At 39.2% G+C, this 19,867-nt stretch overlaps 1 protein-coding gene across 2 annotated transcripts in view; it reads right to left on the minus strand.

Annotated features, from left to right (window-relative positions):
- LOC119546116 (guanine nucleotide-binding protein subunit gamma-e) overlaps positions 1 to 19,867 on the minus strand; it is a 42,075-nt gene that overhangs the window by 4,507 nt on the left and 17,701 nt on the right. For both annotated transcript variants that reach the window (XM_037852207.1, XM_037852205.1), the window contains exon 2: positions 17,512 to 17,653. In XM_037852207.1, coding sequence (XP_037708135.1) covers positions 17,512 to 17,624 — 113 coding nt within the window. In that variant the 5' untranslated portion in view covers positions 17,625 to 17,653. The remainder of the gene's footprint in view (positions 1 to 17,511; positions 17,654 to 19,867) is intronic.

Raw genomic sequence — 19,867 nt, forward strand, 5'->3', positions numbered from 1 at the left:
AGATCCAGCAGCTCCGAAATTAGAATTGCCTGCTTTTTCGAAAAGCCCAGAGAGCTCAACCCGGAAAACCCCAACCGCTGTCTCGGCTCCCACAAACATTTCATATTCAGCTTGGGTAAACAAATGCGTCAGCCACATGTCAATTTGCATCTGCGTGTGTTTTTCAGTGTGCGTTCGTCTTTATCTCGGCCCCAAACCCCTCGGTTCAACCCCTCCACAAACAATGTTTATCTCTGCCACGCATGTGACAGAAATGAAAAGCTTAAAATTTCATTTCAAGCCTATTATAATTGTTTACACACAACGGACGGTTCGGGGAAATCCGAAGAAATTCCTTCCTCTTCATTTCTATCAGGTAGCCAAATATATAAAAGCAATTTAAGTGGGGGGCTTTGAACCAATTTTACCTACTTATGCAGCAATAAATATTTAATTGAAGCAATAATGTTCTTCCAATATGAAATACTTAAATATTTAATTGAAACATGTGGTTGAAAAAGGAATAGCTAAGAAGAATGTACTTAAGATATACTATTAAATAAAGAGTAAATAAGAAAAACGGCTGGCAGAGCATTTTGAAGTCTCGTTATCAAATTAAATTATCCATGCTTTTCGCTAGTTTTTCTACACTGTACCCATAAATAGGGAGTGTTTTTTCGCACGACCTTCGTCATAAACTAATTTCTAGCTCATTTCACCCTCCCACACACACACATGTACTGGCTCTCATCTGGATAAGGGTGTGTGTGTGTATGTGTCGCGGCCTTCTGCTAAATTTAGCACACTTTTAGGCGCCACAGCAAGAAAAACAGAAAACCTGTGCCGAAGAAACGCAAATGGCACTTAAAACTCAGCAGACAAAACTTTGAGGGTCTTCCATACCATACCCATAATTTGCATATGTGGTCGTGTGCACCCATGAGTGCCTGTTTTGGTATTTGTAAGCCAGGGTCTTGTGTTCTTCCAGCTAATTGCATTTTAATGCGCATTATTTAGCTGCCCATTGCATATTTCTCAGGTGCTTGCAACACAGAAATATGCATAAAATTCCGCTGTCGCTGTTTGTTTTCCTCTTTAGCATAAATAAATTTCATGTGGGATATGCAAATTCGCTGTTGTTACACGCTAAATGGATGTGGGTGCATTTTATTAGGTAAGCTGTGGGCGAGATTTGCATACCTAAGGAGGAAAGGAATAAGCGTGATGGTTTATGATCCTTTCAATTGTGTAACAATCACGGAAATTGTGCTATAATAATAACCCTAACGCAAAGAGCACTTTTCAAGTACATTGTTCTTGAATTGAGAACATTCGTTCCTAAGAACCGTTTAAGTACCTTTTGGTATCAATGTTCTCAATATTAGCAATAAATTGTTTTACAATTTTTTGATAATTATACAATACCGACTGGACTAATAGTTTGGTTGTTGAGATAAACAATGTAGATACCGATAATTCAACTTGACTCAAGCACAATGAAAACATTAACATCTTTTTAAGAACAATTCAAACTCAGATGGGAACGTCGGAATTCTCTCTGTGAATATATACTTGCTGTCCTGATTCAATTGGCTGTAGTGTTTCTACTTTTCAACATAAATATTTATCTTCTGGTAGTGAATTTTCACAAAATGCAATTGGCACGTTAAGCAAACTGCAACTCAAAGCTGATTTCTAGAGTTGAAAAAAGGAATCCGAACCAGAATCAGAGAACCCGAATTGTGCAATGAATTGCTAAATGCCAAGTCAAGAATGAACAACTGTTGGCTGATGTTCGACCGACTTGGTCATTGTTTGCCTTCACAATTGGTAAGAAAGTGAGTAGGGCACTCCGTGAATTTGGAATAAGCGAATCTGTCCGTGTGATATGGTCCGAAATGCACAAAGCGCTAATCGTTGCCACGAAAATGGCCCAAAAGAGTGCCCTCTACCTGTTCTACTTGATCCACTCCACTAAGGGTATCAGTTTTCCTTGCTTTTGGCCCACTAACAAACAGCTTTATTATGCATTAGCCGACAACCGAACACCTCCCCCCCCCTCTTCTTTTTTGGCCTACCACAAAAGTGTACTCGGCATTTTCTTAACCATTTCCTTGGCTCGCCGGCATTCTTTTGGCCCCGAGCCTGCCCCAGCCACTAGTGCCTTTTCATGAATAACAAATCAGGCTAAAAGACAAAATCTTTTCCACACCCAGGCCCACATTCTGCCGCCGGATCTCTAGGATTCCGGAGGTCGGGGTCTATAGCCTGAACGGGCAAAAGCCGCAAGTTCTATGCATACAAAACTACGCCGAGCACGATGACGAGGATGAAAGCCTTAAAAACAAAAAGCAGCACAGAGAAAGGAAGATGTTTAGCATGGGTTAAGGTGTGGGAGGTGCAGATGGGTGGACATGGACATGGCTGGATGGCTGGAAAGGACCCGGCCTCCTTTGGCCGGTCCACTTTTGTTGAATTGAAAAGAAATTGTGCAAAAAACACTTGAGCCGGGCTCTTCTCAGTTCTCGATTCAGAGTTCTCAACGTTGTCGTCAAGTGTTTGTCAAAGTTTGCCCCAGGTTAGGCCATGGAATTGTTGCCCGTTTTTGTTCATTTCAAAAGTAGCAAATCAAATGACGTGTGACAAGTGCGGTTCGCAAGGATATTTATGCGAAAAGCAGCTCTGAAAAGGCTCCGACAAATAACGAGCTCAGCTGGCAAGGCCACCTTGGGAAATATACATAAATAAAAGGATAATAAGTCAACAACATCAATAGAAAGAGCAAATGGTGTGGTGAACTAAGATGGGGTCACTATAAAAAGAAATGTTGCTATTTTTGTATTATTAATATAAAAACAGGACAAGTTTTAATGTCAAATCTCATAACATTTACTAACGTACCTATTTATTTAAAATTATAACCAATATTTTAAAAACCTCCACAACGCATGCATTATTTATTTCTCTGACTCAAGTATTTAAGACAGTTTTCTTGTGAAATAATATAAAAATTTTAATGAACAATAATTGGAATTCGAGCTTCATTAAATCTATTTTTCTCAAATATCACTCTGCCCTGTTGAACTGAAATTTGACAGGCAATTTCATTTAAATTGTTCCCATTTCCCAATGTAATTTGCCAGGTAAAATTCGATTCAAAGCAAAACGAAACAGAAATCAATGCAAAATGGAAATGGGCTAAGCTCAACTCGCACGTATTTTATGTGCCGACTGGAAAAGACAGACCTAAGGTGAACGAGGAATAAAGCAATATTTTTCAGCCCCCAAACGCCCCGACCACAATTGCTTTTAACTGTAACTGTGCAGAAATCGAAGATACAAAAACAGAAATGCTAAGCACATGTGTACTATATATATCCGAGAGCTGTTTGCGTATTTACAATTCCCAGCACGCACATCCTAGGGAAATGCGAAATGCGGGGGGGGGTGGTCGATTTGAAGGGGGCTTAAGCACATAATACCTGAGCTCACTTCGATAATTACAGATCGGATGGCTTTTAGATACGCACACATGGCCCGGAGAAGCCGGTTAATGCGAATGCATAATGCTCCTACTCTCGATGAAGTGAATGTTGAGGCGGAAATTTAATGCCAGAAATTGCAAATTTCCTGCTATCAAAAACTTGTCGAGTGTTGTGGAAAGAAGCTTTTCGCCTTCATCTGCCTTTCCTATACGCCATGCCCCACAAAATCCCACCGTACATGATGCAAAAACGGTGAGCAAAGTGTTCTTGTTGTCCCCGTTCTGGCTGTTATGTCTATTTGCATATTTGATTTGCAGCCGGCCAGGTTATGCTGCTGCAGCCGGATTCCATCTCTCATTTCTACTCACTCTGTGTGCTCCACACACATGTCATACACATTTGGGTGCAGTTGTTTGCAGTCCAAAATGAATCTCATTAGAATACCCCTGACTGTGCTGTATGGAAGTCTGGAAGACCAAACCATATCATTATTTCAGAAAATCAAAATCAGATTCATATTTGTCGAAACATTTCTCTTGACGGAACGGTATGCATTAACTTATATGGCCAAATTGTTGTAGCTGATAGATTCAGCATAAAATTTAACTATCAAAACATTTATTTTCTTGAGAAGTGAAGTTAAGAAAAACCATTAAGGCAAGAGGTGGTTATAAATAAACTTCTAAGATTAATGTACTTTAGATATATCTTGTTTATCCATTTTCAGGTTCGAATTCCTATTTCTCTTAATATCACATAATTAAAGCCCAATTTAAATTTACAATATATGTAACTTACTTATTTTAATAATAATCCGTACTTGTTCAAAGTAGAAATATCACTAGATTTAAGAACAATTCATACTTAATTTTAGATTCTGAAAACGTTTTGATATTGAGAACTTTCTGTCTTGAAATAACGTACTTGAAGGCTGTATTTTGTTCTAGAGATCGGGATTTTCAATGCTTGGCGAGGCTCTGACACTGAAAATACTTTTTTCAATCACGTAATACTTTATTTTTTTTGAGTGTAGAAATGGCTTTGTACCTAAATAAACATGTTTTTTTTTCAGTAATTGAACTCTATAAACATTAAATATAAAGTTGGTCCTTCTAAAATTCAACATTAAACAAAACTGTTACGATAAATTCAAAATGTATAACTTAAATTAAGCTTTAATATCTTTTTTAACCATTAAATAATGACAAATGGCCAAAGATGTTATAGACTATAGCCCAAAATCAACTTGATTTGTGGCTTAATGTAGTTTGAGGACAAAGCCTGTCGCTGACTGATTAATTGATGCGGAAAAAAAGCGATGGCCAAGTCAGCCAAACAGCCATGATTGATAGTTTAAGTTGAGTTTAATGAGGCCTGCAGGCCCCACAAAAACGAGTTTATTTTTCGTGGCGCTAAGCACCATAACTTCCGCGTAATATCCGTACCCAGACACTTCCCTTAACTAATTCCACTTCGTGAGTCACGCACATTGAATATTAATATTTATGCATATTTAATCGGTACGCAAAACTTAATTAAACTTTGTTACATCGCTTTTTCGCGCCTGCTAAAACATCCTTTCCACCAAAAAAATAAATAAGGATGAGCATTGCATGACTACCCTGACAAATTGCCTGCGAGGATGGCAATGGATGGCAATGGCTGGTGGGTTGTGGGTGGACATCTCGTCCAGAGCCGAAAAGCAATTTGCAAGTTAAATGATGATGGTTCTCCGCACTTTGTTATGCAATTTTTAGCAGGACAGCTCTGCTAGTGTTTGAAATGCAAATTCCTCGCCAGCAACAATTAATTCTGTCTCTGCGCGTGTGTGTGTGCCAACCCAATATCCGCCGAAAACTAGGCTACAATTTGTTTGGCCAAAACCGAAAGTTGTTACATTTTGATGGGACATCATCAATTAACCGCGCACACAACTGTACTTGCTACAATTTGGTGGGGTTTCCAAATGGGTTGGCCATCATTTCTGGCATCCTGCGGTTTTCACCCACTGGTCAATTGCAAACGAGAAATACTAAGTTGTTGCTCGGCTCCGCTTGAAAAGTTTGCCGTATCCTTTTAGCGTTAACTGTACTTTTTTGTTAGTTAGTTGTCGCTGCTCTCGACTCGCTTTCACCCAGTTGCAGCAGTTGTTGTTGCTGTTGTTGCGCTCTAATTCGCCGTTAAGTGGCTTTTGGACATTTGTTGCAAAACTTTTCTCCTTTCTCCCCCCATGATCATCACCATCATCATCATCATCTTCTGCGGCTAGTGTTATTCCGATGTCGATACTTTCAGCTGCGGTTTTTCCCCGCAGACAGTGTTGGTAAGCGACAGCAGGTTAAGTCCTGTTGCGGTAGTTGCCTAATGAGTGCCAGTTGGACAGACAGGACGAAAGGTTTGGGAGACACACGGCAACACAGTGCTTAAAGTGCCGTCGAGCTGAGGACAACCGAAAGAAAAGCGTGGACAAAGGAGCACTCGCAAATTGCTTTTTCAATTGTCAAAAGTCTAACTGAAGGGCATAGAAACGGGAATTCGTTTTTGGTCTTTGGGTTAAGTAACTTCTGGGATAACAATGGACTCTAAACTTTTCCCAAGTTACCTTTGCACACGATTGCCAAAAGCTAGAAACACAATACAACCGGAGAAGAAACATTAAAAATAATATTTCAATTAAATAAATACCAAGGAAAAAACCTGCTTTAAACTGAGTCAATAAACTCTTAAGGTAGAAAAAAACCAAAAACCAATGGACATCTAAATTTTGATGAAATGGAATTCATATTTTCCTATTTATATTTACTTAACTGGTATGCCAAAATAATGAATACGTTTTTGCGAATCGATTGCTCTATCAAATAACGCAAATATTTAAAAATATTTTAAGCAAACATATATAAGCAAACAAGTGGAATTTTAATATTTATCTACGTTTATTTGAGTGGAACAAAAATATGGTCAAAAATACCGAAAAAAAGTACTTTGAAGGAAAATAAATATGAAATTCGCTGACTGAATCCTATTTTCCTGTCCTCTTTAAGGTTTTCCCATCCTCTACGTGCGTCGTCATTTTTATGGCTCCTCCATAGAAAGCCATTCCCTCGCCTTATCTGCAATCACAATCTCGATTTGATGACCATTTCGCTGCATAAATAAACCAATAATTTAATTTTAAGCCCACATTGGCGTAGCGGCACCTGAGAACAGCGGAAACAAAGCGATTTCAGCCATGGGTCATGAAGCTGAAATGGCCATCATGGTCGACACACATGCGCTCGTATCTTTTGTGTATCTGTGTGTGTAAATACACTGAGCAAAGAAAAAATATAATTGAAAATTAATTGAAAAGTAAAGGAAAATTCGAAATCGTTTTTTTATCAATACCATAGATCTATATATATTTTAATAATAATATTAACTTCCTTATAAAAATAATAATTTCTATCTACCTATAAAATCAGTTACCATTTCCCACAATTTTTTTTACGAATGGCATCATCTAAAATTGAGGAATTGATACCTTAAAAATCTATATCACCTTATATTCTTTGAAAAAGTATAAAAAATGGACCCAAACCAATATAATGCCTCAGATCTAGTTTTGGGTAATTTTTTCTAAAATGTGTTGGATGTTTGCTTGGACGTATTTAGACTAGGTATTTTTTCTCAGTGTGGTCGTTATACTAGCGTGTGGTCGGTGGCCGTTGTACGGTGTTTGGAGAACGATGCTGTCTCATTGTTATGGACAATGATGCAGGCAGACAACCAGAGATTTTATGGCGCACATTTCATGAGCAAAAAAGGAGCTGAAGATGCTGCCTTCGCCGGCTAAAAGTTGTTTTAATTACAGGCACATGGTACACTCTATGGTATATGGCGCATGGTACATGGCACAAGGAACTCAGGCGAAGGCGGAACGTCTTGCCATTTCAGCTGCTTCTAATAACCGGCTGACACTCTTACAAGCCCGAATGCAAGAATCTGAATAGGTATGTATGTGTGAGAGTTTTGGAAGGGGAATCAGAAGGATGTGTCCGGTACAGTTACCGACAAAAGGCTCTCGACGTGACCGTCTACCATTACGTATGCAAAATTTAATTTCGCAAATGAAAACGGGGACGAAAGGGTAAGAAAAGGCGTGGAAAAGTGGCACATTGAGGCTGGCCGACAGTCACAGTCACATTTGCAGTCACAGTGACTGGCAAAAGTCATGCCTTGCACTTAAAATTAAAATCACCACCCTCTTGTTCTCTCTGCCATTGTCTGCCTGCAAATTTTTCCTCTGCTCTTTTTCTCCCAGCCAGACACAATTTAACAAATTATAAAATGAAAGACCTAAAGGATTGAGGGCTGGCGTGAGGAAAGGCAGGATGTTGGGAAACAGGAAGGGACAGCGCAGTAAAATGACCGTGACCAAGAGATTTGCCAGTCGAGGCGAGAAATATGCAAAAGGCTTTGGGGAATTGCCCATAAAAAGCTCATCTAAGTTTTGCTGCGACTGCGAGAAGGGAAATAGAAGAGGGTATGGGTATCCTATGATATCGTTAGATAGTGAGTTAAAGTTTAAAGTTTGATTAAGGGCAAACTTTCACAAGTTGAGGTTACTTTCGCTGCAGATTTTAATGGTTATAAATGAATTCTCAGTTAAAATTATATCCTCAAAACTTTTTCTTTTTTTATGATTACATCACTTACTCAGCGAAAATGGAGGATATTTTAATCCAAAAAGGAAGAAAACACTTACCTGAAAATATAAATAATAATTTATTAGAATTTTAAATAGAGACATGCTGGTAAGAAATATTTTGTTATTATATTTTTTTTAAGATACACTATTTAATATGTTCAAGATATCATAATAATTCATAATAAATTGTTCCTAACTAAGTTTGGAATCAAATGTTAGGAGCACTATTAAATGCAAAACCCAAAATCCAGTTGTGAACATGAAACAAACCTAAGTTTGTACGTAACGTACCTTTCCAAAACTAATCCTCCAACTTTATATTCCATGGAATTTTAGTCTCGCAAAAGGGTCCAGACCGCTAATAATGTATTCTGGTATTTTTCCGCCAAAAGCTGTCGGAACCGGGCCAAGAGTATTCCCCAGACAGTTAGAGAAAACATTTCGACCTTTCCGCTCTATATATAGAATGTTAGCATAGATGGCCAAGGGATTTGCAGGGACATGCATGATTTATCGGATCGGGGACACGGGGCCCCATGCTTTAATACGGTATTAAGTCATTTCATTTATTATTTAAGCCGCGAAATGTGGGCTGTCAAAAATGCAATCGCCATAGAGCAGGACTGGAAAAAGGGCGGCAAAAATGTGGACGTTGCCGAGGCAGCTTGCAGCGAAATTCAATTACGGCCGTGATGGCAGCCAACAGCCGGGAGTAACGAGACGTAACCGTTGTTTGCCCATAAATTGTTTGTAGTTATGTCAATAATGTGTGCTGCCATCGCTGATGCGGATGTGGGTGCGGATGCTGATGCCGATGCTGAAACACACGGCAGCCGTCGACTTTCTTTCTATGTTTTTGTCCCTGCCTGCCATGTGTCAATGGGGAAAATACGCGCAATAAAAAAATGAAAACGCCAAAGCATCGCCATTTTCCAGGACAATTCAGGGACCATCCCCCTCTCACGTTGCCCCCTCGCCACCCCTCGTTACATGTGTTCATAATTTCTGTTTTTATTAACAGCAGCAAAAAACTGACAGGCGCAGCAAGAACAAGGGCAACAGAAGCAGAAACAGCAAAGAAAGCAATAATATTGTACAAATAATGCCATAAATATTTGAAATACCAGGGAGGTATAGCGAGGGTGGTTACAAATGTTTCCGAATAAATATAACACCAGAGGAATTTAAGATTAATAAATTTTCAGGGCTTAGCGCCGATTTCTCAATGTCCAGTTAACTTTTGCTATTGAGTTAAAGTGCTGTTTCGAAAAAAAAGTAGCTTATCAATATTATACATCGAAATCGCGTATTAACAGACTCTGTAAAGATTATTTGGTCGGTAAATTAACTTGACTTTAAGAAAACTAACCTGTCTTTTCGAATAATTTAACTTTAAGTTAACTTCCTCTGACAGATAACAAACATAAACCTTAACATAACATTGAAAAAACCACTTATAGATGGTTACGAGGAAAGTTCGTAGATAATAAAAATCCACTAAAACCATTACCCACTCTAGCAGAAATATTCTATTTTTCTAATTTTCCTATTGGTTATTTTTAACCTTTAAGTATTAACCAACTTTCGAGGACAGATTATCTGAACACCCCACTTGTTAGTGATTAACTAATTGGCTGTCATGTTCATTGCACATTGGCAGTAAAGTACTCTGCAATTGCACAGCTAATTGGATCACTTGAGCGTGCTGGCTTTTTCGAATATCAAATTAAATAAATCGATAAAGATAGTTGGTAGACAGGCAGCATATTACTTTTGATGCATAAAGAAGCAAATGACAATGCATATAGAGTGCTTTTGTTGCTCCGCGTTGTCATCTTCATGGCCATCATTATTATGGCCCTCCTGAGCGTTGTCCCTCGGGCCAATTGTTCAATCATTGGGCTAATCAACGGTAGCTAATGGCGAGGGGAATGCGAAAGGACCGAGGAGTGGGCGTAAAAAGGGGGACTGCGGTAATTGCAACTTGTAGTCGATAGGGCGTGGCCTTCGTTCCCAGGGTTTTCTCATTAGACAACTGCTTAATTGGCTTTCGCCGCTCCTGCTTAAATGCAGTGGGGGAGGGGGAGAACTGGGAGTCCTGGAAATTCCTTGGGGGCGATAATTGGATGTTTTTGGCTGATCGCTGTGGGTTATTTGATGCCGTTGCGGTGGCCATGAAATTCCACTTGAAATTGACTTTTTGTGGCAAGTGAAACGCATGCCGCAGCTAATGCAGTTGCCATCGTAAATGCCACTCGAAGGAATGTGCGAATTTCCTTTGAAGCTCAGACCACCTGAGCTGCAAATAAGCGGGGCATTGTCCTGACGCTCTGAAGACTGGCACCAGGGGAATTTCAAGAGTGTATCCTGTATCCTTAAAGTAAACAATATGGGATGTAAACCATTTGTTTTCTTGGGACATTTACGTCATCTGGTATTATCATCACAAATTATATGGATTGGTTTTAAAACTTGATATATAAAAACACAGTATAAATAACTAACTTATCAGATATTTGGTAATATGGTTTTGGGAGAGCTATAATATATTACAAATTGAATTGAATCATTAAATTGGTGTCTTGTACATTCTCTAATATTTCAGATATAATATTTTATGAACTAATCAGTAGCTTTTTAGGGTGTTATTATATAATTCAATTGAGGCCAATAAAATGCTAGGCAATGGACTTCGCCCCAAGGTTATTTTTGTTATCCTTGGAGTATCATTTCTAGAATGGTGATAAAAGCAATCATACATTTAGAGCCAATAATCATAACTCATGGTAGATTAATGGGTTCCCTGGCGCAACTATATACAACTCAGTGTGGACTGGAGACTCCTCCGATTCGGAACTGTATTCCCCCCACCAATTTCATGGAATTGCCACATTACAATTCATTTATATGTGGCATGCTTTATGGCATTCTGTTGCAGCGTTCGCAGCCATTAATCAGCATTAAAAGTGTCAACAACAACAGAAAAGAGGCAACAGGAGTGCCTGTATGCAAAACAAAAAAAGAAAATAAGAAAGGAGAGCGAAAAGCTCTCATAAATAGCTGCCAAGACGCTGGAGAAAGCAAGAGAAAGATTTCGCCTCGCCAGGTGAGTGGAAAACGGCGTAGTCATAAAGCAATCAGCAGGTGTTTGTCATATTCCAGGGCTCGGCCCGCTACCCTGTGTAATTTATTCCCCAACGCAAGTTGATAAGACTTTTCCCTCAGCCCCTTATTGTTGTCTTTATGGGTCGGGGAGTTTACCTGGGGAAAGGGCAATTGCTTTTCGAGGTGCTGTCTGGAGTGGAAGCTTGAAAAATGTGTGGAAGTTATCCTTTCGGAAAACTTAGCAGCCGGAAATTACTTCCCTTTCGTCAAACATCAAGTTGAGCCGGAACGCTATCAAATAAAATTAATATTTGTCTGGCATACACAAAGTTATTTGATAAATTGGCAAGCCATTAGGAATGTCATCTATGTGTATATATTCTCAATATGTACATTACATTTCATTAATATTTTTTAAGGTCTACTTGGATATATATAAACAATTTTCTCATTCTATTTCATATACTTCAAATATATCTTAATGTTAAACTAAATTTTTTATTCGATAAACAAACAATTAGTTTTAATTTTGTGTGTTTTGTGAAACTCAATTTACTTTCATCCATGTTAAAATCAACATGCTATAAAATAAATATTGGGCAAAGGTTAAATCTTTTTATATATTTTTTTTAAATACATTGAAATAAAAATCATTTTGTTATAAGATCTACGATGGAGTTTGTTTAAAATGTTCTCTTTTGGAGTCCCACATTTAAAACATATTTTGCGCAACACATTTATGTAAAGCGATATTAAAATGAAGATTGAATTTAAATTAAATGTATATCACTACACAAAATAAATTGAAAGAAAGTAAAAATCATTTTAAAATTATTAAACTTTTGCGTTCAAAGTTGGTTTTGCTGACCGAAAACCTTTTGTTCGAAATGTTTTGCATTTAAATGAAATTGAATGAGCCGCTAATCCAATTCACTGGTCCACCGTTGGCGAGGGGGCGGAGTGGGCGTGGCCTTGCTGGGTGGCACAAACAAACAAAGGTTAGGCCAAAAGCCAGAGGTGGCCGAAACCACAACCAAAAGCAGCCGTTGCCACTTCCACTTCCACTTCCCGCTGTTTTCATTGTGTGTGCGGCATGTACTGGCAATTAATTTGCATGCGAAGCCATTTTGAAGTTTAAACGCAGAGAAAGCAATTCCAGCATTTCCCTGGCCAGTTGAAAAGCTCGCTGCCACTCCTTAACCGCCTTCCGCTCAATGAAAGCACGAACGTTTTTCCGGCTGTCATTTTGGAAATCGCATCTAATGCGTGCATGTGTGTTTAATGCGGCGCAATGGGGCATTGGGGGAAAATGCCAGAGAGGATTTTCCATTTATCCCTGCACCATCACTTTCCACCGAATTTCATTTGGCCAAGTTAATCAAAGTTTGTGTTGCTTTTGTCGCAGCTTCCTTTCTTGGCCGACATTTGGCACGGAAGTCAGTCGGCGGTGGGCAGTCAGCCAAAAAGCCGAAAAGTTGTGCGCCATCAATGGAGGAGAATTAACGAGAGCTGGAAGAAAACAGATCGCTACGAGCTGGAAAAGCCAATGATTTGGCAAACTTTTCGTTACTTTACAAGCGATGAGAAGGCATTATTTGAGGCATCAATGGAACGCTTAAGGAAATGCAAGTTAAGGGGTATTATTTGTTGAAAAAGCACAAGGAATTGGAAAATTTAAATTCAAGGAAATACTTTTGGAGAATAATTATTATATATATTATAATAAATATCCGAAATACTGTTTTATAAAATGTGGCCCTAGAAATCCGATAAAATTTACTTTTATTCCTATCTTGGTACATCAAAAGCCTCAATTTGCTGACAGCAATCCATTTATAATGCCTGGTATCGAAAATAACAATGAAAAAGCCACTAAAAAGTGTTCAAGAAGAATGAAAATGTCGGCTGATTTATGAGCACTTTCAAAATTGATTGCCCACATATGTATGTACGCCCAGTAAATAAAAGGATATAAATCTGCTGATTTAATTGAGAATAAAGAATGGCGGGTATGGAATAATCGTGTTTTATGTTTGCAAAGTACCCGCAACACGAAAAACCCGAATGCAACAAAGATTAGAGAAAGCAGAATGCATCCGCAGCCCCTGGGGAAAATTTACCGCGCATCATAAACCGCTGGCGAAAAAGGGGGCGTGGCGGGGCGGGCGGGCCGTAAACTGCCGGCGAGTGGCAGTAAAATATGAAATGCCATAAAGATATATGCAGAACAAGGAGCCCTAAACCCAAACAGCCACAAAAGTAACATAATTTTCCGCATGAAATGCGCTACAAAGTGTTTCCCATATTTTGCAGCCCAGTGTCTCATTCTGCATTATTTATGCAGCACACATTCCAGGGAGTAAAAAAAAAGGAAGAAGAGGGCCCACAAATAAATTGAGAAGCGCCAAGATTAATATGAAGCAGCGAAAGAAGTTACCGAGTGGAGCGAACTGAAATTCATTTTATGCGATGTAAAGTAAAACTTTCTCCTCTGGACACCTGAGCTGCATGCATACGCCTGGCAAAGTTTTGTTGAAAGGAACCCCGGGCCGCCCCCCAGGATGCCCACATACAGAGTGTCCTGACCAAACATTAAGGTGAAATGTATGCGCCTGGAGGTATGCAACATTTTGTCTACGACACCCGAACGGCCGACAGGACGAAACAGAACGGAACGAAGGGAAATTGCGGGCAGGATCCTGTCACGCACGGTGGTTCCTGTGGTTCCCAGCCAGCACATCCCATCCTCGTCCATCAATCATGGGTTGCAGGGACTCTCTTCTGTGTGTGTGTGTGTTTGGGGGGCAGGTTTCGGGTTCCATTTCGCCCATGCAACAAATCGGCGTAATGTGCGGTGTTTGCTGCACTTAACGAGTACATTCTTCGCCCACCCTACCAATCACCAGACCCTACCCACCCGAAACCCATAACCCACTCACCCACCATCCTTTGGCTCCCATTTTGTGGTCAGTCTTGTGCAATTGCGACCATCAATCAGAATCGCTTCGATACCGCTCTCAAAACTTAATTGACTTTGATTTTGCAAAGTTTGACATATGTCAATGACTGATGACCGTCTAATTTGGCCCGCTTTGTGTGCTGATTAAGTGACAAATGTTTGATGTTTTGTGAAATGGATCACGATGAAGAAAAGGAATGAAAAACCAACTGGAAAAATTCCAAATTTATTCCTTTGACTTTGTCCCTCAATTATTTTGCTTTTGCCACATTTTTGTCATATTTTTTTCGAACCCATAAACAAAATTTCATTTCAAAAATTAATAGACTTTGCGGTTAGACATTTTATAATTGGAAATATTTTTAAATTGGCCGTTTCCCTTTGTGATTATTCAATCACTTGTGGTTGGAAAATGAAATTAAATAGTGAAAATTTAATTTCGTATTTTACTTCCGTGTCTTTATTATATCATTGAACAAATTTTCAGTACGAAGCAAATATTAAATATTGCTTACAAAAATCAAATAAATATATTTAAGTAAATATTTTTCTGTACTTAAAAAAACTTGAATTTTAACCAACTAATTTGACTAACAACAAAATAAACCAAATAATCATTTATGAAGTAACCGAGTGTTTACCACATATGGGAACACATTTAATAGCATTACTCTTCTGGCAACTTCTGAGTTTGTTATCATATACGTTTTAGTAATTAACACCTCAAAATGTAGAACCAACGTGACTCAGTAACAAACTGAAAACTGAGACTGGATTCCGCCAAAAAGAGAGAATTATAAAGAAAAATAAACAGAGAGAAGTCTAATTGAAAAGAGCCCCCTCTCGACGTGTTGCAAATTAGTAAACAGAGTCCCAACTGCAGATTGTCAAATCTGAGGGATGGGCGTGGCATCTGGAGGGTGTCCGAGTAAGGGAACTCTAAAGTCGGGTGTTAAATAATTTATGAAAGCCGCTGGCGACTGCCAACAACGCACACATTTGAAGCCAGTTTGGGCCACATTAAGTCACAGCTGAGCCACCAAGCTGGATGAGTAAGTGCGATGGGGAGATGGGGAGATGAGGAGCGAGAGCAGCGCAGATTCACTGTGTGCCAATTAATTATTCATAATTAGCTGCCGACTAAATGTTTAACTAAATCAGAGGACGTCTGCTCCGTCCTCGGTTGGGTGTTTATTTAAAAGATGACATTAGAAACGCAATCCGCGGGGCTAAGCGTGGGATGGATGTTTGCCTCCGGGCTCAGAGCTAAATTAAAAGCTGGCCATTAGAAAGCAGCAGCGTTAATTGTGATTTACGATGCAGGTTGTGTTCCTGCCAGGATAAGTTTTAAATAATCTATGAGACCCCGCACAGATAGCAGAAAAATGTAGACCACAAATAAACAAAAATATGCAAATGATGGAAAAAATGTATTCGTACCTATTATATTCATTTCTTTGAAACCGATATGAATGAATGCAAAATGAAAGCCATATTATTTTGCTTTGTTCAAATGAATTTGTTAATTAAAACTCTTGGTTTTAAAAAATGGAAATGTGGGGGAAATCCAATCAGCTATCTGGCATACATATTTAAACAACTAATTGGGAATTATCTAACTACCACATTTTGTTTAAGGCTTTTAATTTATTAAGTCTTGAGAACAAACTAAACAAACCAGTTCTATTCAAATTTAATTATATAACCTTTTTTTGGGAATTTCCTTAAGTATTATGATTTCTATTCGCAAGATAAGAATCCGACAAAAAATATTTTTTAAATACCATGCGAGCTGTTTATTCAAAACTTTTTGAGTCTTTGAAGCGTTGAATCATCAAATACTGTGAGTCACGGAAACATATGAAGAAAAGTAACTAGTCTTACTATCAAGCTTCCAAAAAGAAGTGGACAAAATGTTAAATATTTTGTATAAATAATTCCAGAGGCAATGTTTCGGGTGTAATTTTAAATATTTAATTATATGAATTACTCATTTCTTGAGTTTCGCAGAGTTATAGTTCTGATAAAGTAAATCGGAAATTCAAAGAAGAAATTCAAATTCTGCTGATTTGAGCTATTTAACCAACAGGAAAAGTCCAGGGAAACATAATAAGGAAGAGTTCTTTTGTAATTTTAATAATATTTTAATTTTAAATATTTAATTATGTTAATTACTCATTTCTTGAGTTTCGCAGAGTTATAGTTCTGATAAAGTAAATAGGAAATTCAAAGAATTTAAGCTATTTAACCAACAGGAAAAGTCCATGGAAACATAATAGGGAAGAGTTCTTTTGTAATTTAATAGTATTTTAATTTTAATATTTAATTATGTTAATTACTCATTTCTTGAGTTTCGCAGAGTTATAGTTCTGATAAAGTAAATAGGAAATTCAAAGAAGAAATTCAAATAGAATTCTACTGATTTGAGCTATTTAACCAACAGGAAAAGTCCAGGGAAACATAATAAGGAAGAGTTCTTTTTTTGGAATTCAAAGAAAAACACCTTGAATTCTTGCAGCTCTCCATTACGACCCTTGTTCGCCTCATTGAATTGCTAATTAAAATAAAAGCAATGGCAGGACAACCTACAGAAGTAATTGCCCGGAGTGGAATTTGTCATTCAGTAAAACCAATTTACCGACGGTGGCCATTCGTCTCCTTCGCACCTTTTCCAGACCGTTCAAATCCGTTTCCTGGGAAATTTCTTGTAGCGAAGTGAGGATTTCACTTGACGTTTTTACCCCCAAAAGGGGGTAGGGCAGGGGGACTGGCTCCGCTCATGTCTAGCCGCTGTCTACACAAGGGCATACACACACACTCACACACATGGACAAACCGCACACACACACTGGCAAACTGGCTGAAAGGATGGGAAGTCCTTCCTGAGGCGACGCAGTGTTGTTGTCATTCGAAAGAAGCGAGCCAACTACAACACGACAGCTTTATATTTGTGTAAATATTTAGCAAGCAAGCGGCAAAAATTCTTGGCCAACTCAGGTGTTGACTCTTAGCACACGTGTGCGAATATTTTGCGGGCAGTCACTTAGGAAATCTGAAAAAAATACTCAGCTTCACTCTGGTTTCCAGTCTAGACGAGATGCAAATGCTTAATGGGGTCGTGGGTCAAATCAAACGCAGAGCACAGCACACACAGTCACATGGGCACAGAAAATAGCACAGTTGCCTATTATTTGTCTATTGCAAAATTCCACATTTCTATATTTCCATCACATTTATCAATATTATCACTGGGTATCTAAATATTTTAGTAATATTCTTTCATTATTTTTACTCACTCTGCTATGGATTTAGATAACGGCCAGCGCTCCATGGAGGCCTGATATTTCATATTCTCGATTTGCTTCTTTAATGCGTCCCGATCCATGTTTTGTAGAGCACTGGGATCCATGGCGGCTAAAATTTATCCACATACCACCCCTGCAAAGACCAAAGCGAACGAGAGAGCGTTAGAGAGCGTGACTTGGGGGGTTTTTGTGAGAGCATAGACCTGCTATAAAGTCTGCAAAGGCAATATCTCTCGTTTTTGGGGGTCTGTTGTGTGCCAATTTGATGAGATGAGCGGTGACAGGGTGACTTTTGGGCCAACTGAGCCGGAATTGGGCACCCTATATGGCCAAAAACATTTCCCGGTCCCAGTTTGCAGGCCATTTTGAGCGGCGATTGCGCAGAGCATGCATAACAAATCAATAGAGAGAAAAGTCGGGGAGCGAGCACTCCAAGTTAACAGTGCCGCCTAAAAGGCTGCCATAAACTCTGTTGACTTTTCCGCCGCCTCTTGTCAGGGTGGAAAACATTTGTTTACAACCGAGAAAAGCATGGGGGAGAATCGGGAAAATCCAGAACGGCACAGAAAAGGGCGCGTCCCTTGGCCAAAACTCCGAAATGCAAAAGAAAAACGAACAGCTGAGACTGCAATGCCTCACATTTCGGCCAGTTTTTAGCCGGCGTATATGTGTTGTAATTTATGAAACTTTCCTTCTATCGTGTTTACACAGTTAAAGTCGTTTTGGCTCCTTTGGCACCCATAAATAACCCCTACAAAAGGGCATGCGATGAAAATTTTATGGAGAGCGGGAAAAGCGGTCGGAAAACCAAGAAGCATTTTGCGTGCCCTTAGACAATTAGTTTCTGCTGTTTACACTTTGGGCCGGCATTAAAGAGAGCCTTCTGGGGGGTGGTTTCGGACAGTGATGGAGATAATGGGCGAGATAAAAGGCAAAGTTTAGATACTTTGGGGTAGATTGATAGATTGAAGGGATGCGGAAAAGGTTAACCAGAGAAGCCATTCCAGGAACAAAAAGCATTTAAGTTTGTTTAATCAAACAAATGTGGGTGAAGAACTTATTTGGGTATCGATTAACTGGCCATTTTTTTACGATTTCAGAGGGAACTTTCCGTTTTTTTTTTAAATTGTTTTCGACTTTCTCTCCCTTATCCACTCCTATATTTTATATTATCCAGTCTCGTTCTTTTCTGTTGCTACACTTTTATAAAGCTAAAAAAATTGAATATTTTTAAATCAAGGCGCCATGTGTTCTTCCTCTTCCATGAATATGAATCATACTTTTTCCGATCTGGTAACACCAACCACTTTTTTACCTTTCACCCCCCCATTCTTCATATCAAGAAACCCTTCACCTCTCTTCCCTAATCATGCTTTCCCTTTTACCTGCCTCTGCACTGCTCATCCCCTCAATTTAAGATGATAGATAACATTTCCATAAAGTATCTAGCTAGCACACGAACCCTTACTAACATAGTAGAACTAACAGTGGTAAAATATCGCATGCTAGAAGTAGGATAACAGAATGACATCTTAACAGAATGTTAAGCTTGTAACCATCTGAATTTTAGTAAAAATAACTTCTTAAGGCCCCTTAATGTGAAGGAGAAAAACCCCGATCCCAAAACTCATCGGTAGACAATCAAGAACTAATACCGAACTCAAATAAGAGGCCACAGAAAGCAACAAAAACATGTCGATTTTTTGGATATGGGCCACCACAAAGAAAAATAATACGCAGGAGGAGGAGGAGGAGGACCTTTCCTGAATCCAGTGAAGCGACTGAGGACGCAACATGACAGCCCAAGGATGAGGATGACACCGGAGCACAGCTGACGCTATTGTAGGTGTAACTTTAAATACAAAAAAGGACGAGCTGGCCAGCGCCACGCCCCCCTCTCAGCTGCCTTTTTCCTGTCCAGTTTGATACATCATTTTTTGTCGCTTCGCTGGGTAACTTTGACACAGGTCCTGTGTCCTCGGTCCATTGTCTCTGGACCTCTGTCCACGGCTTGTTTGCATCTCCAGCTCACCACCTCCCCTCACCGAAGGACCTCCACAGCTGCCAGGCTGCTAAAGGATTTTAGGCTTTAACCCAATCTGCTACTGTCGCTTAAACGGAAAAGTTGCTCCTCTCGACAACCTGCGGGTTGTTAGCAATTTTTGTTTTTCCCGGAAAGCTTTAAGCATGGCGCCCACTCTGGTGACACTCTTGGCCAAATGTGTTAATGGCAAAATTGTTGTAAAACAGCTCAGATTTAATATAGCCGAAGAGCAGGTCATGGGGATTATGGGGGTGAAGTTGGACCAACGAAGTTTATATGGAACATGTATATGTCCCTTGCTAT

This window comes from Drosophila subpulchrella, chromosome 2L, assembly GCF_014743375.2.
Source record: "Drosophila subpulchrella strain 33 F10 #4 breed RU33 chromosome 2L, RU_Dsub_v1.1 Primary Assembly, whole genome shotgun sequence".
Lineage (NCBI taxonomy): Eukaryota > Metazoa > Arthropoda > Insecta > Diptera > Drosophilidae > Drosophila > Drosophila subpulchrella.